The 26,932-nt window shown below is 52.3% G+C and overlaps 3 protein-coding genes and 2 long non-coding RNA genes across 12 annotated transcripts in view; 3 read left to right on the top strand and 2 right to left on the bottom strand.

The window, feature by feature from the left end:
* Positions 1–19,584, bottom strand: part of LOC125962721 (uncharacterized) — a 49,422-nt gene extending 29,838 nt beyond the window's left edge. The window contains exon 1 of the long non-coding RNA XR_007474362.1: positions 19,520–19,584. This is a non-coding gene — a long non-coding RNA (uncharacterized LOC125962721). The remainder of the gene's footprint in view (positions 1–19,519) is intronic.
* Positions 1,398–8,885, top strand: SIGLEC10 (sialic acid binding Ig like lectin 10). 7 transcript variants are annotated; one of them, XM_012539380.3, is made up of 13 exons: positions 1,420–1,550; positions 2,229–2,291; positions 2,395–2,519; positions 2,597–2,977; positions 3,148–3,432; positions 3,754–3,801; positions 3,891–4,154; positions 5,273–5,320; positions 5,434–5,691; positions 5,774–6,058; positions 6,378–6,471; positions 6,571–6,712; positions 8,111–8,522. In XM_012539380.3, exons 3-13 carry the CDS (start codon positions 2,483–2,485, stop codon positions 8,375–8,377), a joined length of 2,109 nt encoding a protein of 702 aa, XP_012394834.1. In that variant the 5' UTR covers positions 1,420–1,550; positions 2,229–2,291; positions 2,395–2,482; the 3' UTR covers positions 8,378–8,522. The 7 variants fall into 7 exon arrangements, with proteins under 7 accessions (XP_049559367.1, XP_012394834.1, XP_033273687.1 ...); XM_033417796.2 differs by having other exon boundaries at positions 2,146–2,291; XM_049703409.1 differs by lacking the exon at positions 1,420–1,550 and having other exon boundaries at positions 2,146–2,291; positions 2,597–2,631; positions 2,726–2,977.
* Positions 14,456–16,577, top strand: C20H19orf84 (chromosome 20 C19orf84 homolog). The gene is made up of 2 exons (XM_012539378.3): positions 14,456–14,713; positions 15,365–16,577. Exons 1-2 carry the CDS (start codon positions 14,682–14,684, stop codon positions 15,876–15,878), a joined length of 546 nt encoding a protein of 181 aa, XP_012394832.1. The 5' UTR covers positions 14,456–14,681; the 3' UTR covers positions 15,879–16,577.
* LIM2 (lens intrinsic membrane protein 2) lies at positions 16,925–23,181 on the top strand. The gene is made up of 5 exons (XM_033417763.2): positions 16,925–16,938; positions 17,449–17,629; positions 21,544–21,693; positions 22,770–22,904; positions 23,120–23,181. Exons 2-5 carry the CDS (start codon positions 17,455–17,457, stop codon positions 23,179–23,181), a joined length of 522 nt encoding a protein of 173 aa, XP_033273654.1. The 5' UTR covers positions 16,925–16,938; positions 17,449–17,454.
* The window catches only part of LOC117199137 (uncharacterized), a 12,563-nt gene continuing 8,509 nt past the window's right edge, over positions 22,879–26,932 (bottom strand). The window contains exons 4-5 of one of the 2 annotated variants that reach the window (XR_007474341.1): positions 23,143–26,629; positions 22,879–23,006 (exon numbers count right to left, since the gene is read on the bottom strand). This is a non-coding gene — a long non-coding RNA (uncharacterized LOC117199137). The remainder of the gene's footprint in view (positions 23,007–23,142; positions 26,630–26,932) is intronic. The other variant, XR_007474342.1, reaches the window with a different exon arrangement.

Here is a 26,932-nt window from a genome sequence, read left to right as displayed (position 1 = left end):
GGGTGAGCAGGGTGGACAGTAAACAAAGGGCAGTTCCTGTGACCTGAAGAACCTTTCCTGTGAAGAGAAGAGCGAACCCTCCGGGTTTCCGGGAACGCAGAGGAGGGGAGCTGGTGGTCTCAGGACCACCTCCAGGAACCTTGTGGCAGCTGCCTCCAGAAGGGGATGGGTTGGTCCACAAGTGGGGTTACTGGCTTCCACTCTGTTTCCACCTCTCCCTGGCCGCTTGGCTATAGATATGAAGCTGCCCAACTGACCTCACCTGGTACAGGAGACCTCCTCACCTCCACATCTCAGGGATCAGCTCTGAGCTTTGAAGGCATATCTCACCCTGAGGGTGGCCCACATTCGTTGGTGGGGCGTATGAGACCTCTGGGTTGGCCTGGAGGAGCTGGGGAGTCACGGATTGGTATCCTTCAGCCCCAGGGTAGCAGACGGTCCTCTCTCCCTTTTCTGTCTGATGGAGTAGCATGGAATAGTGTGGAGAAACCCACGGAAGGCCTGAGATGTTGCCACTGTCCTGGTTCCCACTCCCATTAGCCCCATGGAGGCATGGAGGTGCTCCGAGGCAGAGGTGAGGCTGGATCTAAGCTTTGGGGGTGGAGAACCTCAGTTCTCAGCTCCTTCAGGGCAAGCCCTCAGCAGGACCCAGGCATCCTTCCCTCCCTCTCACTCCTCCCTCCGAGAGGCCCTTCCTCTGTGAACTTGACAGAAGGAAGGGTGTGATGTCCCTGGATGCAAGGGCTCCCCCGGGAGAAGGGAAACTGCTTCCCCCAGAGAAAGCCTAGGTTGGGCAGTGGGGACCCGGCAGCAGAGTGAATAGGAGGGTGGATGTTACGGGTTGAATTGCACTCCCTCTGCCCAGAAGCTCATATGTTGAAGTCTTAACCCCCAGTACCTCAGAATGTATATTTGTAGATAGAGTCTTTAAAGAGGTAATTCAGTTGAAATGAGGTCATAGGGCAGAGTCCCAGTCCAGTATGACTGGTGTCCTTGTGAAGAACACACGTACACACAAGGAAGACCAGGTGAAGACTGGAGGAGAAGACGGCCATCTCCAAGCCGAGGAAAGAGACCTCAGAAGAAACAAACCCTGCCGACACGTTGATCTTGAACTTGTAGCCTCCAGAACTGTGAGGAAATACATTTCTGTTGTTTAAGCCGCTCATTCTGTGCTCTTTTATTATGGCAGCCTGAGCAGACTACTAGAGTGGATTCGAGGACAGGGATAGTTATGTGTCGCTTCCTCTGGGAAGCCCCTCTTGACTTTGCCAGGAAGTAGTGACCACCCTTTCCCCAGGGCCCAGCGTGAATGTCTGTCCCAGCATGTGGGGGGCAGGGCATTGATGAACACTTCAGTGCTCTTCTGTTTCTAAGGATCTTCATTTACCAAGCTGGGTTCCCTTGAGGTCAGACGCTGTCTCATTTACCTATGTGTGTCCGCCTCCCCCATATACAGCATGACACCTGCCACACACAAGCTTCCAGAGCATGGAGGTCATATAGGCAAGCACAGTGTCTCCACGTGACCAAAACAGAGTCATCTCAAGGTGAGGGGAACAACAGTCCACATCTGGGGGAGTTTACCTGACTCACTCCACAAATGCCATGCCCCTTACATTGCCTAAGTCTCCCACCATCAGCATCGCCCCTGGGTGTCTGTGTTCTTATCACAGCAGGTGTTACAAATGTGTGTCGTCCAACTGTGTGACAGAAGGGGAGACTGGGAAGCAGACAAAGACCTTGGCGTGGGTGCTCCTGGGGGACCAGGAGTCAGTGAGCCCATCAGGGAGGGTGAAGGGGTAGAGGCACTGAGACCAGCCTACGGTTGCCAGATTTAGCCAATAAAAAGGCAAAGTGCCCAGTTAAAGTTGAATTTCAGATCTCAGCAACGAATGATTTCAGTAGAAGTATATATATCACATGCAATCTCTGGGACATACTTATACTAAAACAATTCATTTTTCGTCTGAAAGCCAGTTTTAACCGGGCATCCTGACTTTTATCTGGCAAGACTAACCCTGCACTCCCACTCCTACCCTCTGCCCCAGAAATCCACCCTGCCCAGCACCCATCACCATCACCAGAGGCCCCTGTAAGAAGGGCTTACTGGGAACTTTCACTTCTGCTTCCCTAACGGCTCAGGGTCCAGCGGGAGAGTCCCCGGCCTCCACCCACCCAAAGCCAGGCCCCAAGTCTAGACACATGTCCTCCACTCCCTCCCCCAGAGATGACGCGGGAAGGTGACCAGCTCAGGGAGCCCAGACGCCAGGCGAGCCCCCCGGGAAAGAGTGAGTTCAAGTGGGTGACATGGGGGCGGGGAGAGTCCAGAAGAGGAAAATGAGTCGTGTGGGTCTGAGCATCAGAAGCTCATTTCATGCATCAATCCACCAGGGCTCAGCTTCCGCCTTCTGCCCTCACCCAGTGCGAGTCACAGTGTCTGGGGAATGAGCGTGTCCCAGGGCAGTTCCAAGTGCCTGAGATGCTCTTGCCGCTGCTCTTAGCCGTGCTGTGGGCCGGTGAGTGAACGAGGTGGGGGGCCAGGAGGGGCCCGGGACTGGGGGTGCAGCCTGAGCCTCTCTCTGTCTCCCCATAGGGTCATGGGCTCAGAATCCAGCTTTCCAGCTGCAGGTGCAGGAGTTGGTGAGGGTGCAGGAAGGCCTGTGCGTGGTCGTGCCCTGCTCCGTCTCCTATCCCGTAATAGGTTGGGTTCCCTCCACCCCAGCTTACGGCTTCTGGTTCAAAGAACCGACCGCCACAGACAGTGGTCTGCCAGTGGCCACAAACAAGGCGGATCGAGACGTGCAAGCACACACCCGAGGCCGATTCCAGCTCCTGGGCGATCCCAGACAGAATTGCTCTTTGCTCATCAGAGATGTACACATGGAGGACAGTGCATCGTACTTCTTTCGGTTGGAGAGAGGCTATTACGTGCGATATAATTTCGTGGAATACAAGTTCCGTCTGGAGGTGACAGGTACGGAACTGGCTCGAGCTGGAATGGGGTGGGACCCCCCGGGTGGGACCCCCCCTCCCCTCCTCCCCCCTTCTCATACTGGGGAGGGGCTATGGGGAACGGACCATGGGGGACCCCCGGGAGTACCCCCATCAGGGTCTAGCATCCCACCCTCTCTCCCTCCATCCCAGCCCTGACTCAGAAGCCAGAGATCTACGTCCCAGAGACTCTGAAGCCTGGGCACCAGGTGACGCTCATCTGTATGTTTCACTGGACCTTTGAGGAATGTCCAGCCCCTACTCTCTCCTGGAGGGGGGCCACCGTCTCCTCCCACGAGGCCAGACCAAGAACTTCCTACCTCTCAGCCCTCACCTTCACGCCCAGACCGCAGGACCACGGCACTGAGCTCACCTGTCGAGTGGACGTCTCCAGAAGGGGACTGAGCACAGAGGACACCGTCCTGCTGAGCGTGGCCTGTGAGTTTGGTGGCGGGAAGGACATCAGGGTGCGCAAACAGGCACGGGGGACGCGGAGGTGGAGAGAGGCAGCCGGGCAATGATGGTCAGCTCTCTGCGGCTGCGTGGGTAGGAAGGCGTGGAGTCTAGCCACGCTTGCCTCGGCCCAGGGAGGGGGGATGGGGATGCCGTCTGGACCTGTGTCCATAAGCGCATCTTTGGCACTCATCTGTCACTTGTCTTCCCGGAGGAAGGTCACACTTTCTTCTCCCCGAGGGGGTTGTCTCTGGCGGTGGGGAATCTCTCATTCCTCCCCAAAGCCAGCTCCCAATCCTGTTACAGATGCCCCCAAAGACCTGGTGATCAGCATTTCCCAGACCGATGTATCAGGTACTGAGGGCCACTTGGGGGTGTCAGGAGGGCGGGGGAGTGGTGTTCCCCCTTGCAGTCCTTCTCTTGCGCGCTCTCTCTCTCTGCAGCCCTGGAGCCGCAGGGAAACAGCCCCCATCTGGAAGTCCAGAAAGGCCAGTTCCTGCGGCTACTCTGTACAGCCGACAGCGTGCCGCTGGCCACACTGAGCTGGGCCCTGCAGGACAGAATCCTCTCTTGGTCCCACCCCTCGGGCTCCAGAACCCTGGAGCTGGTGCTGCCCCGGGTGAAGGCTGAGGACGCGGGTCGCTACACCTGCCGAGCTGAGAACGGGCTTGGCTCTCAGAGCCGCAGCCTGGAACTCTCCGTGCAGTGTGAGTGTGACCAGCGGGGGCCTGGGTTGGGGGGGGCGGGGAGGAGGGAGGGGGCTGAGGGCAGGGTCGCAGAGCTCTAAGGTGACCCGGCACCCCAGGCCTATGGGGCTGGGATTCTGTTTCCAGCTCCGACTGCGGTGGGCGCGGGGGCGGGGGATCTCCCCACGCCACCGAGCAGTTCTCCAGCATCAGTGGCGTGTGCTACAATTCGACTCAATTCTGACGCTATCTACCCGGAGATAGCGTCAGATCCCACAGGTTAAGGGATCAGTTTCTGGAAAGGGGCCCCGCCCCCGCTTCAGCCACCAATCACAAGTCCAGGTTGTCCCCTGTGCTTCTGACCGGCCAACGATAGATTGGAGGTTCCCATGACCTCCTCCTTGGGTTCAATTAATTTGCTAGAGCTGCTCAGAGAAATATTTTACTCACTAGATGACCGGTTTATTATAAAAGAATATAACTCAGGAACAGGCAGATGGAAGCGATGCATAGGGCAAGGTATGGGGAAGGAGCAGCTAACTTCCATGCCCTCTTCCTGGGCACAACTCTCCCCAAATCTCCAAGTGTTCACCAACCTGGAAGCTCTCCCAACCCCATTTGGGGGGGTGGAGCGTGTTATGGAGTCCTCCATTGGCCATTGGCCACTGGTGATTGAACTCAGTCTCCAGTCCCCTTTCCCTTCCTCAGAGGTCAGGGGGGTGGGACTGAAAGTTCTAACCCTCTGATCCGTGGTTGGTTCCCCGGCAACAAGCCCTCATCCTCGGGCGCTTCTAAAAGTGACTTCATTAACATAAACTCAGGAGTGGTGGAAAGGGGTTTGTTATAAATAACAAGGCACATTTATCACGCTTACCTAGCATTCAGGAAATCCAAGAGTTTTAGAAGCTCTGTGCCAGGAATAGGAACAAAGATCAAATACCTATTTCTGTTATAAATCACAGTATCTTAGGGACCTGCCCTTCTTACCAGTCTATTCCCTTGGGTCATTCATCTGCGAATCACTCAGTGGGTAATTCAACCCCCCTCCGCCTCCCAGCCCTTCACCCCTAGGGACGTTCACTTTGCCCAGAAGGAAACCCCTGGCTTGTTTAGCGTCAAGTACCCTGTCTCTGTTTCAGATGCCCCAGAGAACGTGAAAGTGATGGTCTCCCAGGGAAATAGGACAGGTAGGAAAGGGGATCAGAGGAACCAAACTGGGAGCCCGGACGTCTGGAATGTCAGCAGGAAGAGGGTCCCTGTGCCCTCAGCTGTTCATCCGTCCTGGCCGTTCCCTCTCTAGTCCTGGAAAACTTCAGAAATGGTACATCTCTTCCGGTCCTGGAAGGCCAAAGCCTGCGTCTGCTCTGTGTCGCTCACAGCAACCCCCCAGCCCGGCTGAGCTGGGCCCGAGGGGGACAGACTCTGAGCCCCTCCCAGCCCTCAGATCCTGGGGTCCTGGAGCTGCCTCAGATACAAACAGAGCATGAAGGAGAATTCACCTGCCGAGCTCAGAACCCTCTGGGCTCCCAGAATACGTCTCTGAGCCTCTCGGTGGTCTGTGAGTGCGGGGACCCCTGGGGGCAGGACACCTGGGCCCACGTGAGGGGAGAGGCACCGCTGACTCTCCTCCCTCTGTACAGACCCCCCGCAGCTGCTGGGACCCTCCTGCTCCCAGGAGGAGGAGGGTCTGCACTGCGACTGTTCCTCCCGAGCCCAGCCGGCCCCCTCCCTGCGCTGGCGGCTGGGGGAGGGGCTGCTGGAGGGGAATTTCAGCAGCGCCTCCTTCAAGGTCACCTCCAGCTCGGCTGGGCCCTGGGTCAACAGCTCCCTGAGCCTCCGCGAGGGGCTCAGCTCTGGCCTCAGACTCAGCTGCGAGGCCCAGAACGTCCACGGGGCCCAGAGCGCCACTGTCCTGCTGCTGCCAGGTCAGGGGCCAACTGGACGCCCCCTGGAGGCGGGGGCTGAGAGCGACAGCGACAGGGTCCTGTGGTTGGGTCAGGAGCTGGGGAGCGGGGACACGGGGGCGCCTGTGGCTGGGGATGCGGAGGGGGAAATTAAATCGGAGAGCCTGACGCTTGGGCCTGGGGTGTAGCGGTTTCCAAGAAGTCGATGGGAAGGGGCTCTAGGTAAAAACCTCTGGAAAAACCACTAGGCTCCGGAAGCCTGAGCGCCTAGTGGCGGGTGGACGTGAGGACCCACGGGGACGGGAAGGGCTCAGAGATGGCTGACCGTTTCCTCGTGCAGATGAGAAGGGATTCGCCTCCAAAGCGTTCTCCAGCGGAATATTTCTAGGAATTGGCCTCATGACCCTCCTTCTCCTCTGCTTCATCCTGATCGTGTGAGTTAGCAGGACCAGCGATGGAGGGAGCGTGGGATCTGGGACCCGTGGAGAGGGGGGCGGGGCCCGGGCGCGCACCAAGGCGGGGTGTTCCCTCAGCGTGAGGGCTCTGAGGAAGAAGTGGACCCAAGCAGAGGTTCCGGCCCCGGCCCCGGCCCCGGGAGAGACTCCGAGGTCCAGGGTCTCACGGAGGAGCACGCTCCTGGATTACATCAACGTGGTCCCTAAAACTGGCCCCCTGGTGAGTGGCCCCAACCAGCTGTCTCTTCTTCCCCTTCTCTGACTCCTGTATACCCTCCTCCCCAGCCCCGCCCTCACCCTTTGCCCGAGAGACATCGCAGTGGAAGAGGCCCGGGCGCTGGATTCAAATCCTGATTCTGGCACTTAACCTCTATGAGACCTTGACCAAATCGCTCCCTCCACTGAGCCTCTATTGCTTCCTCCTTGAGGGTTGGCTTGAGGATTACAACACATGTTATTGCCTAATAGGTAGCAGCTATTCCATTATTACTACTACCAACAACATTACTAAGTAAAATTAATGATGTCACCAATGATTAATATCACTGAGAGACGGCATGTCCTAGTGATGGTTAAGGGTAGGGCTCTGAAGCCAGCCTGCTCGGGTTCCTGTCCGCTTTCTTCACTGTGTGTTCTGGGATGAGTCACTTCACTTTTCTGTGCCTCGATTTCTTTAACTGTAAAATGGGGATAATAGTAGTGCCGACCACCAGTAGGCTCACTCTGGGTATTCAATATGCTCATTTTCTACTTGTAAAGCATTTACAACAGTACCAGGCACCTAGTAAGTGTTGGGTAAATGCTGGATCTTTTCAGGAGAGAACATCTATATGCGGACGATTCCAAAATGTACATCTCCCAGACTCATCCCTGAACTCTAGACTCATAGCCAACTATCTAGGCAGCATCTCCACGTGGATGTCTAATAGGCATCTCAAACCTAGCCTGTCCAAAACCAAACTCATGACTAAGCACCACTTAAAACCCTTCTCCTCCATCCTCTGCATCTCAGCAAATAGCACCACATTTGTCCAGCTGCTCAAGCCTAGAGACTTTAAGTCATTTCTTACTCCTCTCTTTTTTATCGCCCCCACAATCAATCCATCTGCAAATCTCCTCCCAAATCCATCCAAACCACTTCTCCCCCCTCGGTTGGATAGAGCTTAGGGACGAAGAAAAAAAAAAGTGAAAAATGCCAATTTCAGACGGTCACATACACAGGATTCCGTGTATATAACACTCTCCAATGATAAGATTGTAGAGACAGAGGGCAGGTTAGTAGTTGCGAGGGGTTCGGGAGGGGAGGATGATGAGAAGGACAGCAGGAGGGAGATGTTTGTGATGATGGAGCAGTTCGACGTCTTGTGGTGATGGTTACACCAATGTATCTGCGTTCGTTTGCCAGGGCGGCCATAGCAGAGGACCACAGGCTGGGAGGCTTACACAGACTTGTCTTTATTGTGTGTTCCTGTCGCGAGATGGAAGGCGAGCTCAGCGAAGGCAGGGTCTTCGTTTTACTGCCTGATGTAACCCCAGTTCCTCAGTCGGTGCCTAGCACGTGGTAGGGGCTCGAGTATCTGTTGAATGAATGAATGAAGGATGGTCATTTCTCCCTTAGGCTCAGCAACAGAAAACCAAACCCAGCAGTCCTTCCTGGGCCACTGTTCCAGACGCTCACCCCCCGGAACCCAGAAAGAACCAGAAGGAGCTCTATCTTGTTTCCCACGGTAGTCCAGGGCCCAGATCATCCCCTCCAGCCCCAGAATCAGAGAGCAACCAGGAGGAGACCCATTATGCCGTCCTCAACTTCCCAGGCCTCAGACCATGGGACACCCAGAGGCCCAAGGGTACTCACTCAGAGTATGCTGAAATCCAGTTCCACTGAGCATCTGTCTGCTGGGTTGGAGGACTTGGACCCAGGCCGGGGAGAAAGGCAGAACGATTGGGAAGAGGAGAACAGAGTGCAGTCTGTCTGTCTTTCTGTCTCCCTCTCTCTCTCATTTCATCGTCCAAGGATGGGATGATCCCATCCCAGATCCTAGCGTCTTGGAACAGCCTGGTCAATGTCTCCAGAGCAGCCTTCTCCAAATACACTATTCTAAGCAAGGTAAAGCTTCTCCTCTGACACACCTAGGCACCACCCTGGCTGAATACTCAACAGTCTCAGTTTCTCAGCGGTGGGAGGGCCTTGAAAGATGACCAAGCGCTCATCTTCGCCGACCTCACAGGTCAAGTCTGGGCCGCTGCCTAGTTTGCTGCCACCTGTGAGCCAAGAGTGTGTTTTACATTTTAAATGGTTAAGGGGAAAATCAAAAGAAGGATGCTTTATGATGCGTGGAAATGACTTGAGATTCCAATTTCAGTGTCCATAAATAAAACTTTATTGGAATGCAGCCGTGCCCATTTTTTTCTGGATCGCCTATGGCTGGTTTCAGGCAGAGTGGAGTCGTTGCCCTGCTAAGCCTAAGATAGCTAGCCTTCGGTTTAGGAAGAGTTGGTGGAATTTTCATGTAATGTAAACTCACCCACTTATTTGTACAGAAGAGCTAACAGAAGCGGAGGTCCAGAGAGAGTTCAAGAGTAGCCAAGGTGACACTGACTAGCTCTGTGACTAGATGGAAGGTTTCTAGGGTGAGGACTTGTAGGGCGAGGAGACTTGAGTGGCAGTTTAATAGTAAGAGGGAGGAAATTAATATTTTTGAATACCTGCTGTGTATCACATTGTGAGCCAACTGTGGTGTAAGATTTAAGAGTATCTCCATTGGGAAGATATCTGAGACTCAGAGAGGTGAATTAACTTATCTAAAGACACACAGGAGAAATCGGCAATATCAGGGGTCCCACCCATGGCTGACTCCAAAACCACTGCTCTCCCCGCTTTTTCATAATCCCTCCTGAAGTGGCGCTCTCGAGTGAAAAGGACTCAAAACTCAGGGCAGAATGTGAGGATGGTCAATCATCTCAGATATAAAGAGAGGCTAGCTGGTCACCTCATCTCAGCAGGAAGTAGTGGTCAGGCTGTGTCCATGAAGCTGGCCTCTGTTGATCTTTCTTTTCCTTTCTAAGACCATGGTGGGGGAGTGGGGGTGCAGGGGATGTCTTTACTCCTTAGAAGGATAAATGCACTTAGATAAAGAGGGAAAGAAAAGAAAGAAAAAGATTTTGAGTTGGAATTTTCCAAGGGTTCCTTTATACAGATATTATCTCTATTATACAGTTGGGCAAACTGAGTCATGAAAAGGTTACAGACACATCCAAAGCCACAGGATTAGTAAGATTTGATTCCAGAGCCCAGGCTCTTGGTCATGACCTTATATTGGCCTCTTGGTGGCTTGTTGAGCAGAGGGGACCTGATAAGGAGGGGTGGCAGGTGCAGTATATAGAAAGGACAAAGGCCTTGCACTTGTGTCCAGATTCTACTACTTACTAATCAGAATAAGTGTAGGCAAGTGACTTTCTCTCTCTGAGCCTCATGTATTAAAATGAAGGTAACACCCTTACTTGGAAGGTTTGTTACAATGATTGAATAAGAGAGTACAGATGAGGGGGGTGGGGCAGTATAGGGATAGGGGATTAAGAGATACAAACTCTTAGGTATAAAATAAGCTACAAGTACATATTGTACAACAGGGAATATAGCCAACATTTTACCTTGTGTAAGGTATTAACTGACTAGCCCAGTGGGCTGAGCCATGGAGCGCCAGTCTGCAGGTGGGATGCAAATAGCTTTGGAGAAGAAGGTAGCAAAAAAGAGCGCTGTGCTCACTGTGTCCTAAGTGCTCTCTGTCTTTCCTCCATAGTCACCCCCGGAGCCCGGATTTGGTAGTTACTGCATATGATGATATGGTAAGGAGGGCCACGCTGACATACTTTGCCTCCTAACTGTGCCAGTGCCTCTGTGTACTGAATAAAATAAAAAACTGAACTAGCTGCAAGCACTGAAGTTGGCCACCAGAAGCCAGTATACCCAGAGTAATTGAATTACCCATGGAGTAGGATCAACCAATGCAACTGCCTCATTTTTTTTAACTTTTTTTAAAGAATTGAGGTATAGTTGATGTACAGTATTATGTTTCAGGTGTAAACATAGTGATTCACAGATTTTAAAGGTTATACTCCGTTTACAGTTATTATAAAATATTGGCTTTATTTCCTGTGTTGTAAAACACATCCTTATAGCTTTTTTATTTTATACATGGTAGTTTGTACAACTGCCTCATTTTATAGGGGCTTCAAGAGGGACAGGTTCACACAACAAAATAGCAGAAGTGACATTCAAGCTCAGACAGGTCCTAAAAGGGATGACCACTGCAGGTCCTGAATTCGTTTTAATAAACTTAGAGGGGGCAGAATGCTGGAGGGGCCTCTGTTTCCCTCTCTCTGCCCCCAAATCCTGCCAAAGGACCCTTCAAAATTTGTCTGACCTGGGAAATTGCAAGATTATGTTGCTAGGACAACTGGTTTGACGAGGGGTCAGTAACTTTTTTTTAATTTATTTATTTTTGGCTGCATTGGGTCTTCTTTGCTGCGCGTGGACTTTCTCTACTTGTGGCGAGCGGGCTCTACTCTTCTTTGCGGTGCACGGGCTTCTCACGCTCAGACGCTCAGACGCGCTCAGAAACGTAGCCAATCAAAAAGCGAGGGTGCTAGCCCCGCCTCCCCCGGATTTGACGGACAGAGGGAGGAGACGCGGAAGTAACGTGATCATACCCGCCAATCAGAGCTGAGGATTACGTCTCGCGCTGTTCCAAGTAACAAGGAGTGGGAGGAGCTCAAACCTATTGCAGCAGGCGTTCCCCAACAAATCGGAACCTTCGTTCCCTCCCGACTCAGGAATTGATTGGTCGCTTTTCAGAACTTGCCTGTCAATTTTGAAAGCTGGGTAAAGGGCATTTTCTTAGAGGCGCAACAACGCGCCTCCGCTCTCCCAGCTCGGGGAGGAAGGGCCTTAAAGGGCCAGGTACATGGTAAGTGGCGAGGTCGGACCCTGACGGCAGAAACCGGAGGAACAGTAACAGAACAAAACACGAAGCAGTGCCGTTACGCTGGAATTGAGTTTTATGTCGCAAAAACCCAGAGACTTAGCTTACTTTAGGTCAAGAGCTAGTAAGAAGCGGAACGAGGATTCGAACCCTTATTTCGGAGCCCTGTTTGACATAAGCTTCCTAACCGGATGGATGAGACCTGCATGCTAATCATAGTCGCCAGAAAAGGAAAACCAGCCTTTTTGGTAAAAATCTTTAGATTCCAACCACCTAGCCTTTGCTCGCGCCGTTTCTTCTACATCAACTATCCATTCACCCTAGACCTAGCCCAAAGGCCACCTCCTCTAAAACAAAACAAAACAAAACACCAAAAAACCCAAAAACCTCTCCGACCTTCTCCCCCACGCCTTGCAAGCGAGCAACAATGTTTTCCTGGACCCCGACCTCCCCCTCCCCCTTGCCTCCAGGCAACGTTTAATCCGCTTCCGGCTCTCACTGTCCAGTTCCTCCCTGTGTCCCGGCTCCCATCACCCCAGAATGTTATTGTCCATCTCTGTGTCTGTCCCCCACCTCTCAAGACTGAGAGCCCTTCGAGAGCAGGTTCTGGTTCTGCGTCATCTCGGCGTCACCAGTATCATCCAGCACAGAACTCGAAAGCTAGTCTCGGATTTCTCATCCTTAAAGTGGGATGTTGTGAACTTCTTGTAAAAAAATTCATACTCAAAGGCGCCGCCCAGGTTGAGAACTTTGCATCATCCTTGATTCCCATTACTCGTGTCCAGCAGCCCTGCAGCAAATCCCGATGGCTCTCCCTCCAAAACACATCTTAAATCTATTCACATCTTCCCATCCCCACTACCCCCACCCTCCTTGGAGCCGTCACCACCCATGCCCGGAGGATGGCAGCATTCTCCCTAGGCGTCCTGCTTCCACTCTTGCGTTCCACCACAATCCAATCTCCAAACTGCAGGCACAGTGCTCTTCTTAAAACATAAATTATGTCACACTTCTGCTTACAAATGTTCAAAGTCATCTCAATGTTCCAGAATTTAAAAAAAAAAATTCCAAAGTCAGCCTAGAAGGTACTATACAGTCTGCCTCCTACTTGTGTCTCCATTAAGCACAGACTCTGGAGTCAGGGTTCAAATCCCAGTTGTGCTACTGACGAGCTCCGTGACCTTGAGTAACTTACTTAGCCTCTCTGAGGCACAGTTTGAACCTCTGTGAAATGAAGACTAAATAAATTGGAATTATTCATTAAAATAGACCTCTAGTTTGTTAAAAAGAAGAAACTGACCAGTAGTCCTCAAAGCTGTCAAAGTTGTGAAAAACAAGGAAAGACTGAGAGACTGCTGCAGAACAGAGGCGACTGAGGGGATGTGATGACTCCGTGGGATCCTCCCTTGGATTCTGGAACAGAAAAAAGAGGACATTCGGGTAAAAACTGGCAAAATCCAAATGAAGTCTGGAGTTTAGTGAAGAGTCTTAAGAGTCATGTTGGTTTCTTAGTTGTGACAAATGTTCCACGATAATGTAAGAAGATAGCAAGAGGGGAATCGGGGTGAGTTACAAAGTTATCTTCGTAACTTTTCTGTAAATATGAAGGTATTCCAAAATTTTAAATATATATATATATTTAAAAAATAGACCTGTCCCTCTCCTCCTAGCTTATTGCTTCCCAGTCCCTCAAACACTATGTTTGTTTCACCCTGAGGGACCTTTGCACCTGCTTGTCCCTCCGCTGGGAATAATCAACTCCCAGGTCAGCTGGCTCCATCCCACAGTATCCTTCTCTAACCATCTTATCTAAAATAAGCCCATGGGGGACTTCCCTGGAAGTCCAGTGGTTAAGACTCTGAGCTTCCACTGCAGGGGAACGCAGGTTCCATCCCTGGTCGGGGAACTAAGATCCCACATGCCTGGTGGCGTGGCCAAAAAATAAAATAACCCTCTGCCCCCTGTGCCTGTATATCACTTGTCCTGTCTTTACACCTTCACAGCCCTCCTGCATATAGGAACTGTACTGTGTCTTGTGTGTTTCTCTCCCAACATGTAAAGTTTCATTAGCGTGCATGTATTTTGTCCCGGGCTAAATCCCAAGCCCCCAACCTGGAGCGTAGCATATAGCAGGCACTGAATAATATTTCTTAAATAAATAGATATGAGAATGACTATTGCTTCTCAATAAAATACTACCACGACCACCAGCAATAACAATAAGAAACTGTCATTGGTTGAGACTTACTGTAGTCCAGATCATGTGTTGACTACTTTACACACGTGTTACATCCTTTAAACCTCACGAGATCCTAGAAGGTAATGTTAGCCCAGAGCTTAGAGTGAAATCCAGCCTCTAAGGTTCCAGTCCATCTACTAACCCCTCTGCCCCCGGGAGTACCCAATGTCCAGATTTCCCTAAACGCCCCTTTAGTCCTAAAGAACACCATCGGGTCCCCTAAGGACACGGCCCAGGAATACAGGTGGAGAGAGGAGGGGGGTAGGGACTCCTGCGTCTGAGGGGGGAGGGGCTGGGGGCCTGGACTCCTGGGTCTGAGGGGGGAGGGGCCGGGGGCCTGGACTCCTGGGTCTGAAGGGGGAGGGGCCGGGGGCCTGGACCCTGGGTCTGAGGGGGGAGGGGCTGGAGGTCTGGACTCCTGGATCTGAGGGAGGAGGGGCCGGGCGCCTGGACCCCTGGGTCTGAGGGAGGAGGGGCCAGGGGCCTGGACCCTGGGTCTGAGGGGGGAGGGGCTGGAGGCCTGGATCCTGGGTCTGAGGGAGGAGGGGCCGGGGCCTGGATCCTGGGTCTGAGGGAGGAGGGGCCGGGGCCTGGATCCTGGGTCTGAGGGAGGAGGGGCCGGGGCCTGGATCCTGGGTCTGAGGGAGGAGGGGCCGGGTGCCTGGATCTTGGGTCTGAGGGAGGAGGGGCCGGGGCCTGGATCCTGGATGTGAGGGAGGAGCTGGCTCGAGAGCCCGGCTCCTGGGTCTCCGGAAGGCGGGGTCTGCGACCTGAGATACGTGGGGTTGACGCACTGGAACCCCGCGAACTCAGCCCTGCACGCTTTCCTGCGACTCTGCACGCCCCGCAAACCACGCCCCCTTTCTGACAAAGTCCCACCCATCTTCTTCCAGACGCTTCCCCGCTCACTGGGCCGTGGAGAAGTCGTGGCGAGGGTCCTAGAAAAGACTTGAAAGACCCCGGTGAAGATGGAACAGAAGGAAGGGACTGGGCCAGAGGGGTGAGAGACGCAAGACTTCCCGCGGGGAGCACAGACACCCAGAAAGAGGGAGGATAGCGAAGAATCAGAGAGTTGAACAGACCCAGAGAGTATCAGGAAAAAAAAAATAAAAGTCTTGGGTATCATCACACAGAAACAGAATCTTCGACAGTCTTGGTGACAGAGAGAGTTGGGCGAGATGCTTAGAAATAGGGAGAGAGCTAGAAACATATTTGTGGAACAGAGAAATTTCGAGAAGGAACCAGAATGGAAGATGCCAGACCCAGCCGTAGGGCTGGAGAAATAATAATTGTCCACATTTATTGAACACTTCCCAGACCCAGCCCTTTAATAAGCACCTTTGATACCACCAGAAGCTATCTCTTGGTATGAAAACGTAAGGTTCGGAATGGGAAAATGATTTGCCCAAACACAACGCGAGGGAGGCAGCCTGGAATGGGAACCGCGTTCTGTGGGATGCTGGAGCTCCGGCAGAGCTGTCTGTCTGTCTGTCTGTAAAGAAAACGGGAAGAAACAGAGAGAGAAAGGGGCCTGGAAGTCAGAGGCGAGCTCAGTCCTGAGGATGGGGAGAAGCCGGGAAGCAGAAAGGCTGCAGTAGGGAAGGCGTATGCAGATGGGGAGACCCACTGACCTGTCCTTTTGTTATTCTAGGAACGACCTGCCTTCCCCAGGGACTGAGGCGTGGCCGCCTGCACCTTTCCCAGCCCTGTTCCCTTCTCTCCTGGGCACCCCAGATCCAGCCCACCTGGGGCTCCCTGAGAGCCTGGCCGCTGTCACTGTCCCCATCCGTCTGGATGCTCTCTCCTACCTCCTGCACAGCGCCCTGATGGGAGCCTACACGCTTCAGCAGTCCTTGCCCTCCTGCCCCTGCGCCCCACAGGCGTGCTGCACCCAGCCGGGCACCGCCAAGAGGCCGCCCAGGGGACGAGGGGGCAGGGACGCCCGACGCAGGCCAGGCCGGGGTCAGGGCCAGCGGCAGTGGGGACTTGGGAGGGCTGAGCAGGCAGAGAGTGGCTGGGTGGGGAACCCTGGGGCTGGCCCCAGGACCCCGCCGATGACGCTGCCATCACCAGCACCACCTGCCCAGGATGGGAAGAAGGACGCCCAGGGTCCGGAGCCGCCCCTGGAGACGCCGCCTGCTGATGACTGGGAGGCCGAGTACTAGGACCCTGAGGACCTGCACCCTGGACTCCGGAGGGGGCCCTTGAGGGTCACCAGGAGGGTGTTCCTGGAGCCCAGGGTGACCTCAGCCCTGCCGGAGATACCCAAGAAACATCCTGCTCCCATCCCTCTTCCTCTCAAACCACAGCCTCAGGAAGGGGTCCTGCGAGTCACCTGGTGAAACCCAGACCCGACATAGGATCCCAAGCCAGGGAAACAGCCCTGAACCTCATGCCCAAACCCAAGCCTCTTCCCATTCCTTACACTGTTCCCAGCTACAGCGACAACACTCACCTCACTCGCAATGCCCAGGGCTCCTCCAGCCATGCCCAGGCCCATTCCTAACCCCAAAGCCATTCCCGCCTGCCTCTGCCAGCCCCGTCCCACGGCCACACTGAATCCCACATCCCGCAGCCGTTCACCCCCATTCCATTCTCCGTCTCCGCCCTGACCCATCCTCATTCCCATCCACCTGAAGGCCAACCAATCCTCACCCCTGATTTCTCCTGCACTCCAGCCCTGTCTTCAACCCCAGCCAGCCCCGCCTCGCCCTCAACCTCCTTCCTGTCCCAGCCCCAAACGTGACATGCCCTGTGACCCCACCTGCAAAGAACCCCATTGGCCCAGCATATCCAGACACCTGCAGCCCCACCCCATCTCCTGCCTTTGGGGGAGCGGGGCCGGGTTGAACAATAAATGGCTGAGTGACCCTACGTCTTGTGTCTGTGTCTGCTTACACAGCTTGGGCTAACCCCGAGGGTGCCATGGAACGAGGCCTGTGAAAGGGTGCTAGGGTGGCTGGGAGGGTCACAGAGAGAGGCCGGTGGGACCAGGGGCTGCGGGGAGGGAGGGCCTGGATTCCTGCTTCAGCGAATTCCATCTGGGGCGTCTGCCACCACTGCACTTCTGCCTGCTGGAAGCTGCTGGGCCATGGGGCCATTGTATGGGGAGGCTTAAGGGATTTGGGAGACCCTGGGAGCAGAGAGGCCAGCGACCTGACCGGGCTCAGTCTGCACAGAGGGTCCGAGTCAGACGGAGGGTTCAGGGCAGGCTCTGCCCCTCAGGTAGGGACCAGGTGTGGGAGCCATGGGCCCCTCCTCCCCCTAAATCTGGCAGCCAGGCCTCCTTTCTCTCGCAGGGACTTGGTGGGGTCCTAGCCCTAGCCCCCTCCTCACCTCGAACCTGGGAGTCCAGGGCCTCGGCCCCCTCCATCCCCCAAAGACTTGGTGTCCCAGTGGCCAGCCCCTTCCTGGCTTAGGACCTGGAAGTCTAGGTCCCCAGCCCCTTTCTCCCCCCAGGACCCAAGGGTCTAGGTTCTCAGCCTCTCCTCCCCCAGACTCAGAAGTGCAGATCCTGAGCTCCCTCTGCCCCCCCAGACCCAGGGATCCAGGTGCCCAGTTCCTTCCTCTCCTTGGGACCTAATGTCCCAGCCCCCCAGCTCCCTCCTCACCTAGGATCTGGAAGTCTAGGGCCCCAGCTTCTTGTCCCTCAGACTAGGAATCTAGACCCCCGGTCCCTTCTCCCCCAGGACATGGGAATCCAGCTCCCGACCCCATCTCTCCTTTTACCCACAGATCACCATGTACAGCTTCATGGGTGGCGGCCTCTTCTGCGCCTGGGTGGGGACCATCCTCCTGGTGGTGGCCACGGCGACAGACCACTGGATGCAGTACCGGCTGTCGGGGGCCTTCGCCCACCAGGGCCTGTGGCGATATTGCCTGGGCAGCAAGTGCTACCTGCAGACGGAGAGCATCGGTGAGGCTCCGGGGCAGGGTCTGGGCTGTGCCTGGGGTCAGAGCCTCACGCAGGGCAGAACCTTACAGTGGAAAGGCCACCTGTTTGCAGATGGAGAACCTTGTGGCTCAGGGAGGGAAAGCGTCCAGCCCAAGGTCACTCAGCGTGGAAGGGGCAGAACTGGGATTTCAGTATTTTTTTCTAGTACAATTACAGGATGTACCGATTTAGAGGTTAAGTAGAGAGGTGACATTTCCTGGCATGAAATAGAGGTCAGGTATAGCAGCTGGGGCTGGGGTTATCAGAAGAGCATTTTCTAAATATCTACTAGGTGTCAAGAACTATATTAGGTACCAGGAGGATACAGAAGCAATACGGACCCTAAGTTTGCTAACACTGGATGAGATACTTTTTAATACTTGCTGTGAGGCAAGCCATGTAACACATATGTGTATATGTTTATATGTGTGTGTATGTATATGTGTATATAGATGTATATATTACATTATATATTGTAAAAATGGAGATAAAAATAGTACTTACAGTATAGGATTCCTGCAATCTATATTATATAATACATATTATTATAATATACTATGTGCCTCTACGTGCCTCTTTCCATATACATATATATTTGTATATATGCACAGTCTTCCCTCAGTCCCTCAGTAGCCACAGAGAATTGGTTCCAGGACCCGCCGTGGATACCAAAGCCTCTGGATGCTCAAGCCATGTAGTCGGCCCTCCGTATCCGCGGTTCCGTATCCACGGTGGTTCTGCATCTGGGGATTAAACCAACCGCGGATAGTGTAGTACTGTATGTATTTATTGAAAACAATTCTCATGTAAGTGGACCTGCACAGTTCAAACCTGTGCCGTTCAAGGGTCAAATGTATATGCATGCATATATATGGAAAGAGAGATGCATAGAGATGTATAGTATATTACATAATATATATTATACAATATACATTATATAATATATTAATAATACATAGTATATCACATGTTCTATATTATCTGTATCCAATCATAGTGTAGTAATAATAATAACAATAACTGGCATGTATTGTTACTGTGTCCTACATGCTATTCTAAGCGCTTTGCCTGGATTAACTCCCTTCGGTGTCCCAACAACACTAAGAGGGCTGTTCCGTTGTGTCTGTGAATTAAGACACGATACTTGACCTCAAAAAGTCAGTTCTTCTGGAGAGGGGGTTGGGAAGAGGAGCCAACCCTCACTGAGCCCTGTGATATGCCAGGCTTGTGGCAGATTTCACCTACCCCATCTTACCAAACCTACCCATTTGCTGGAGGGATAAACTGAGACAGGGAGAAGTGGAAAGGTTTGCCCTGGGCTACCAGTCTCAGAGCCCCATCTGGCTGACTTTGTACATCCTTTTCATTTCTGGCTGTGTCCTTTGTCACACTTCTACCATTCCTCCTGCTTCAGACTGGGAACACCACCAGACACTCTGAGTTCCCTCTGCTGGGGATGGGAGAGAGGGAGGCTGGATGGAGGTCTTCAGCTTCATTTGATATCTTCATGACCACAAGACTGAGAGCCTCAGGGACATACCTCACCCCGATTGATTCTTGGGTATTTGTCCAAACAGCAGGTTTAATTTGATCATCCATCGTATAGCTGACGTAATCCGATCACCAAAATTAGAGCAGGAGTCCCGGGCTTGCTTCCCAGAGGCCAAACCCAACCCAGGACGCGTATGCACAGCATTTTTAAAGTTTCCAAAGTCATTACCAGTATTTTAAAAATCTGGAGATTTTTTTTTTTTTTTTGCGGCATGCGGGCCTCTCACTGCTGTGGCCTCTCCCGTCGCGGAGCACTGGCTCCGGACGCGCAGGCCCAGCGGACATGGCCCACGGGCACAGCCGCTCCGCGGCACGCGGGACCCTCCCGGGCCGGGGCACGAACCCGCGTCCCCTGCATCGGCAGGCGGACTCTCAACCACTGCGCCACCAGGGAAGCCCAAAAAAAATCTGGAGATTTTTACATTAAAATCTGGACTTGCAGCTCTTCTTGAATAATCCAGCTTTGCCTGTCTTTTCCAGGCCCATGGCCAGCTGGTTATGAGAAGCAAATGCCCCCTTCAAATGGGGTACACCAGTCAGGGGCCCCTCAGGAGACAGAAACTGCACTGTGATTCGAATAGGGAAGGTTTTATCTAAAGATGAAGCTGATCATTGATCGCTGGTACATACGTGTTCCACATGCAGCCTGCTGTCTCCTGCCTTTATTCACAGCTGCAGCGAAGCCTCAGAGGCATCTGTGTTTTCCACCCCTGCATTAGCCCAACCATGGGAAAGAAATAGGCTATAACATCCCCCATAAGTCCTCCAGACTTTTAAATACCCAGAGGCACGTGTATTCCTTTTCTAAGGCTGCCGTAACAAAGTACCACAAACTGGGTGGCTTAACAGAAATCTATCGCCTCACAGATCTGGAGGCTGGAAGTCCAAAATCGAGGTCTCTGCAAGGTTGGTTCCTTCTGAGGGCTGTGAGGAAGAATCTGTTCCCTGCCTCTCTCTTAGCTTCTGGTGGCTGCCCGGCAATCTTTGGTTTTCCTCGGCTTGTAAGTGCACCAGCCCACCTCTGCCTTCATTTTTGCGTGATGCTCCCCTGGGTGTGTGCCTGTCTGTGCCTGTCTCCAAATGTCCCCATTTTATGAGGACACCAATCATATTGCATTAGAAATCCACTCTACTCTGGTATGACCTCATCTTAACTACTTACATCTGCAAAGACCCTATTTCCAAATAAGGTCATATTCCGAGGCAGTGGGGGGAGGGGGAGCAGTTAGAACTTCAACATATGAACTTGAAAGGGGAGACACAACGCAACCCAGCAGCCCGTAACAACATCCGTGAAGAAGTATCCAGGAATTGTTCTCCCCTAGACTTTCACAAGACAAAAGACTGCATTTTGCAAAGATCTAAGGCTTTTTCAGTGGCAGGATCCCAGTTCTGCCCGGGGTGATAATCGTCATGGGTTCTCCGAGAGACAGAATGAAAAAGCAGTTAAGACAGAGGGCGTGGAGCTTGGCTTTCAACTCCAGTCCTTTTGCTAATTACGGGACCTTGAGCAAATCGCTTCACCTCTCTGAGCCTCCATTCCTTCACTTGAAAAATGGTCATGAAAATCTTACTTAGAGCATAGGGCTCTTGGAAAGAATAGATAGGATCATATATGGGAAGAGAGCCTGGCGCGTACTTGAGAGTTGCCAAATGGGAGATGAGATCGTGATGAGTGTTCCCAGGGCATCTCCATTCATTCAACATGTTTCTTGAACACCTATTACGGGCCAGGCACTAGGTGCTGGGGATACAGCAGTGAGTGAGAAAGCCAGGCCCTTGCCCTCGCAGAGCTGAGAACTCAGCGGAGAGAGATAGACATCATAAACAAGTTAGAAATAAATTAATGGGACATTTCTAAATATGGGTAAGTGGTATGAAGGAAGGGAAAGGGAGCATGGGAGAGAGGATAGAGAGTGAGTAGTAGGAGGATATGGGAAATTGGCATTCGCTCACTCATTCATTCATTGAACAAGCATTTCTCCAGGCCCATGTGGAAATCAAACCTCTGCTGGTGTCTGTGGTGTAGAGTCAACCAGGTCCCTGTCCTCAGGGAGCAATCAGGCTGGAGAGGGAAACAGGCAAAGAGAGTCTCAACCCAGAGCAGGGAGTGAGGATGGTGCCTGAGGGGAGAAGGGATGCTTCCCAGAGGAGGGGATCTGGGAGCCGGGCTTTGGAGGACGAATAGGAGTCTGCCAGGTGAAGAGGAAGGGTTTTTCAGAGAGGTGAAGGAGGAACTAGGTCAGGAATACAGAGAGGGGTGAGGCATTCCTGCCCTCAGAGGTAGCAGCCTTCACCACTGAGGGCAAGGAAGGCACAGGAGTGACTGTGGGGTGCTCCCACAGCATACTGGAATGCCACCCGGGCCTTCATGATCCTGTCCTCCCTGTGCGCCACCTCTGGCATCATCATGGGCATCATGGCGTTCGCTCAGCAGCCCACTTTCACCCGCTTCTCCCGGCCCTTCTCTGCGGGCATCGTGTTTTTCGCCTCCAGTGAGTGACTCACCCCCTCCACCTGCCCCCTCCCAGCTCCCTCTCCAGCTCTACCCCCAACACCACTTCCATTCCCCACTGTTCCTCACTCCACTGCACCCGCACCCAAATCCCCCCTCCACCTTCGACGACAACTTCAGGACTATTTCTAATGCCAGTCAGTTCTGACACCAGCTCTGTGTACTGCCATTCAGTTCTGGAACTAACCACTGGAGTTGGCATCAAACCCCACAGGTTTAAAGGCACGGTTCCCAACCAGACTGCCCCTGCTTCAGCTGCAAGTGGGGTCCCCAGCTCACCTGTACTTTTGACCAATCGGCTACAGATTCAGGGGTTCCCAGGACCTGCTCAGGTTCAGAAATGTGCTAGAATAACTCACAGAACTCAGGAAAGCATCATACTTACAGTTTTATTATAAAGACTACAACTCAAGACCGGCCAACTAGAGATGCATAGCGTGAAGCCGGAGAGGGGTCCTGAGCATGGAGTTTCCATGCACTCTCCCTGCAGAATTAGGCCTCGTCAGCCCATCCGTGCATTCACCAAACAGGGAGCTCCAGTGACCGCCAGCATCCAGCATTTCTACTGGAGTTTCATTACAAGGGCATGAATCACTGGCCATGGGATTGAACTCTATCTCCAGCTCCCCTTTCCTCCCCAGAGGTTGGACTGATCCCAAGTGGCTCAAAGCCCCAACCCTCTATTCCCACGGCTGGTCTTTCTGCTGACCAGCTCCTATCCCTGAGTCATCTCTGATCATCAACATAAACTCAGGTGTGATCCAAGAACAACAAAGACACTCCTAGTACTCAGAAAATTCCAAGGATTTAGAGTTTCCCTCCCAGGAACCAGAGACAAAGACCAGTCAGATTCTTTATGACACAACACAACCCCACACCATTCCCACCCTAACCCTACCCCTCATTCATTTTTACTCCCACTTTCAACTCAACCCCCATCCTCACCCTTATCCCTACCTGCACCCATACCCCCTTCTCAATTTATTCATTCCCACCCCCATCTCCAAACCCGCCCCCATCCCCATTCCCCCACCCCCACCCCTGACCTCTCTCCAGCATTTTTCGTCCTGCTGGCCTTGGCCATTTACACTGGAGTCACCGTCAGCTTCCTCGGTCGCCGCTTCGGGGATTGGCGCTTTTCCTGGTCCTACATCCTGGGCTGGGTAGCCCTGCTCATGACCTTCTTTGCAGGTACTGGGTTTGGGGGTGGAAAGGCCAGTGTCCGGGTGAGATGATGGGGGCGAGTCCCACACAGGCGCCCCCGGCACTGAACCAGAAGGCAGACTCCAAGCCCTGTGGACACCAGGGAGAAAGGGGATGCTGTGTCGGTGTCTTGGGCTGGGAGCAGGGGCTGGGAGGGCTGATGGGGGGCTGGGCGGGGTCAACCGGGATCTCTTCTCGCGCAGGAATTTTCTACATGTGTGCCTACCGGATGAATGAATGTCGGCGCCTGTCCACTCCCCGCTGAACCCAAATGTGTGCCCCGACTTCATCTGGATGTCAAAGTCAGGTCACTGAAGAGGAGGTGGTGGGTCTAGAGGCCTGAAATCCTGGTTCCTGGGGCCTGGTGGAGGCAGTTGAGGAGACCCAAGGCCCCAGCCACCAGGGGGGTTGTTAGAGAAACGGAATATCCATTAGAGAGACTTTTTGGAGTTTAATAAAACTGACGGAAACTACTGAAGTGTGGTCCCTGAGGCGTTCGAGTGGAGAGAAAGAGGGGTGAAGTGTGGTGAATGGGGCAGGGGTGGTGGCATTATAGTAGGCCTGCCTGCTCAGTTCCTGTAGGAGAGATGGGCACAGAGATAAATTGCACAGTCCCCACCCTACTAGATTCACCTTTTTCTTTTTGGGCTGCACCCCTCGATGTGTGGGATCTTAGTTCTCCCACTAGGGATCGAACCTGGGCCCCCTGCAGTAGAAGTGCGGAGTCCTAACCACTGGACCGTCAGGAAAGTCCCTGGGTTCAACTGCTAGGAAACCAATGTGTGGGTCCAATTCTGATGGGTGTGTTTTTTCCCCACACCACCAAGCGAATAACTCAATTCTGACACGATCTACCTAGAGAAAGTGTCAGATCACACAAGTTAAAGACACAGCCCTAGAAGACCGCGCCTCCCACTTCAGATGCCAATCACAAGCCCAGGTTGTCACTTGTGCTTCTGAGCAACCAGCAATAGACTAGAGGTCCCAACAACCCCCTCCTTGGGTTCCATTAATTTGCTAGAGCAGCTCACAGAACTCGGGGAAACACTTTACTTACTAGATCACCAGTTTTTTATAAAAGGATATAACTCAAAACAACCAGATGGGGCTTCCCTGGTGGCGCAGTGGTTGAGAGTCCGCCTGCCGATGCAGGGGACACGGGTTCGTGCCCCGGTCCGGGAAGATCCCACATGCTGCGCAGTGGCTGGGCCCCTGAGCCATGGCCGCTGAGCCTGCGCGTCCGGAGCCTGTGCTCTGCAAGGGGAGAGGCCGCAACAGTGAGAGCCCACGTATCGCAAAAAACACCAACCAACCAAACAAACAAAAACCAGCCAGATGGAAGAGATTCACAGGTCAAGGTAAGTGAGAAGAGGTGTGGAGCGTCCATGCTCTCTCCAAGTAGGTCACTCTCCCCCAGAAAGCACGTGTTCACCAGCCCAGAAGCTCTCTCAATCCTCTCCTTCTGGGTTTTTCTGGAGACTTCACATAGTTATGATTGATTAAATCATTGGCCATTTGTGGTTGAACTCAATCTCCAACTTCTCTGCCCTCCCAGGAGGTCAAGGGGTGGGACTGCAATTTCTGACCCTCTAATCATGTGGTTGGTTCCCCTTGCTCTCACAACTTAGGAAATTCCAAGAGTTTTAGGATCCCTATGCCAGAAGTGGGGGACAAAGACCCAATATATATTTATTATAAAACATAATATCACAGTAGGATAACACGATAAATGAAAAGATCTGTGGACCTTCCCCAGTGGTCCAGTGGTTAAGACTCCACACTCCCAATGCTGGGGGCATGGGTTCTATCCCTGGCCATGATAGGGACAGAATAAAGGGACAAAGTAGGTAATTAAATAGGGGATTAGTTAAATAGAGGATTTACTTACACTAGGGGATTGTAAGTAAAGAAAAAGTATGGGAGACCCCTATAAGTTAAGATCACTTAAGAAAGCAGGTTTGCTTAACCACAAAACCAAGCAGGTTTGCTTAGCAACAAAACCATGCAACAGAAGCATGAGACATGCCCCAAACAATAAAACAATGGTGGCGTGAGACCCACATCCTGTCCCGTGAGCTCAGTAAGTTAATAACCCCCATGACATTCTCTCTGCACACATACAAGACAATAATTTATGGAAAGGTGATATTTCAAAGTGAAAGACCCTCATTGTACTGAGACCTGAAATAATTTTTCCATAGTGCCATGATAGTCCTGGCTTGACCATGTAGGGACAAAAAAACTCCCCTGACCAACCTGGAGGCGGAGCTGACGATGGAAGCATGACGTCTACTCAAGAATGAGGAAGGAGGTGGTCTTCTCCCCCTCCCCACTTTTCCTTTGATTATAAAACAGGAGCCCACTAAGTTCTCGGCGTGGCACCCTCTCGCCCACCCACTTGTAAGCCTCATAAGCATCCTATCCTCATAATCTAATAAATCGCTTCTTATCTCATCACTTTGCCTCTCACTGAATTCTTTCTGTGCTGAGACAACCAGAGCTCCTCGGAGCCCTCCAGAACGCCACTGAGCGAATTCAGCCTGGGAACTCAGATCCCACATGTTGCCCAGCGCAGCCAAAAAAAAAAAAAAAGGAACAACTGTGGAAAAACAACCTCCTTGCCCACTCGCGCCATCTCCAGTTGGCTCTCCCAACCTCCTGGCCCCTCCCTGGATGGACCCTTCCAAGGAGAAACACCAGAAGTCTGATCTGCACCTGGTCCTGCACTGCCTCTTCATCCATCATTCGTGACTTTGATCTTCTCTTCACTCACTCATTCATTAGTGCATTCAACAAACTCGTGCCAACTGCCATGAGATTTACTAAAGCTTATCACGAAATAATAAGACTATTTAGGGAGGCTAATTCCAATAATAAGAATATTTATTACAGCCTAGGCTAGGAACTGTTATATTAATAGAGGCTTACTCCCTAGAAATATTTATTGGGACCTCCTCAAATAACCAAAATACTATATTTATAGAGGCTTCCTCTAGTAATAATAGCAACTGAAGCCTTCTTCTCTAATTATAATTTATTGAGGCCTATTTAAGTAGAAGTATTTCCTGAGACTTATTCCAGGAATCATATTTATAGGGGCTGACTCTAGCAATAATAATGATGTTATAACTTCAGACTCGTATCTCCAACTACTTACTCAACATTTCCACCTGAAAAGAAGAGGCATCTCAGTTTTCACATATCTGAAGTTGAGCTCCTGAACTCTCTCACACCTCGCATCTGCTCCTCCCATGGTCTCTCCCAACTTAGTAAATGACAAGTCCATTTTTGTTTTAAATTTTTTTAAGGATTTTTTCTTTTTTAAAAAAAAAATTAATTTATTTTATTTATTTTTGCTGTGTTGGGTCTTCGTTTCTGTGCGAGGGCTTTCTCTAGTTGTGGCAAGCGGGGGCCACTCTTCATCGCAGTGCGTGGGCCTCTCTTGTTGTGGAGCACAGGCTCCAGACATGCGGGCTCAGTAGTTGTGGCTCACGGGCCTAGTTGCTCCACGGCATGTGGGATCCTCCCAGACCAGGGCTCGAACCCGTGTCCCCTGCATTAGCAGGCAGATTCTCAACCACTGCGCCACCAGGGAAGCCCGACAAGTCCATTTTTATCTAGCTGCTCAAGCCAGAAACATTGGGATCACCCTCCATAGCTTTCCTTCTGTTACGTCTCACATCTGATTCATCAGCACATCGTTTTGGCTCCACCTTAAAAATGTATTCGGAATTGGACCCCTTCTTGGTCAACCATGGTTACCCCCTGATCCCAGCCACCATCATGTCTCACCTGGCTTATTGCCACAGACTTCTAACCAGCTCAGCCTCAACCCTTACCCACACCCCACCCAATCCCTGCCCCCGCAGTCCATTCTCTACACAGTATCTAAAGGATTTTTTTTTCATTTTTTCTTTTTCAAATTTAATTTTATATTGGAGTATAGTTGATTTACAATGTTCTGTTAGTTTCAGGTGTACAGCTAAGTGATTCAGTTATACATATACATATATCCA

The sequence above is a fragment of the Orcinus orca genome, chromosome 20, assembly GCF_937001465.1.
Source record: "Orcinus orca chromosome 20, mOrcOrc1.1, whole genome shotgun sequence".
In the NCBI taxonomy this organism is placed as follows: Eukaryota; Metazoa; Chordata; class Mammalia; order Artiodactyla; family Delphinidae; genus Orcinus; species Orcinus orca.
The sequence above is the reverse complement of the archived record's forward strand: the minus strand, read 5'-3'. Positions and strand labels throughout refer to the sequence as shown.

What these genes read in the sequence shown, in the direction of transcription:
- SIGLEC10 (XM_033417797.2), top strand. Translation starts at nt 2,483, where the DNA reads ATGCTCTTGCCGCTGCTCTTAGCCGTGCTGTGGGCCG. An exon ending in CTTAGCCGTGCTGTGGGCCG is followed by an intron (nt 2,520 to 2,596) that starts GTGAGTGAACGA and finishes GTCTCCCCATAG; the next exon opens with GGTCATGGGCTCAGAATCCA. An exon ending in CCTGGAACTCTCCGTGCAGT is followed by an intron (nt 4,155 to 5,272) that starts GTGAGTGTGACC and finishes TCTCTGTTTCAG; the next exon opens with ATGCCCCAGAGAACGTGAAA.
- C20H19orf84 (XM_012539378.3), top strand. Translation starts at nt 14,682, where the DNA reads ATGGAACAGAAGGAAGGGACTGGGCCAGAGGG. An exon ending in GAAGGGACTGGGCCAGAGGG is followed by an intron (nt 14,714 to 15,364) that starts GTGAGAGACGCA and finishes TTGTTATTCTAG; the next exon opens with GAACGACCTGCCTTCCCCAG.
- LIM2 (XM_033417763.2), top strand. Translation starts at nt 17,455, where the DNA reads ATGTACAGCTTCATGGGTGGCGGCCTCTTCTGCGCCTGGGTGGGGACC. An exon ending in CCTGCAGACGGAGAGCATCG is followed by an intron (nt 17,630 to 21,543) that starts GTGAGGCTCCGG and finishes GTGCTCCCACAG; the next exon opens with CATACTGGAATGCCACCCGG. An exon ending in CATCGTGTTTTTCGCCTCCA is followed by an intron (nt 21,694 to 22,769) that starts GTGAGTGACTCA and finishes ACCTCTCTCCAG; the next exon opens with CATTTTTCGTCCTGCTGGCC.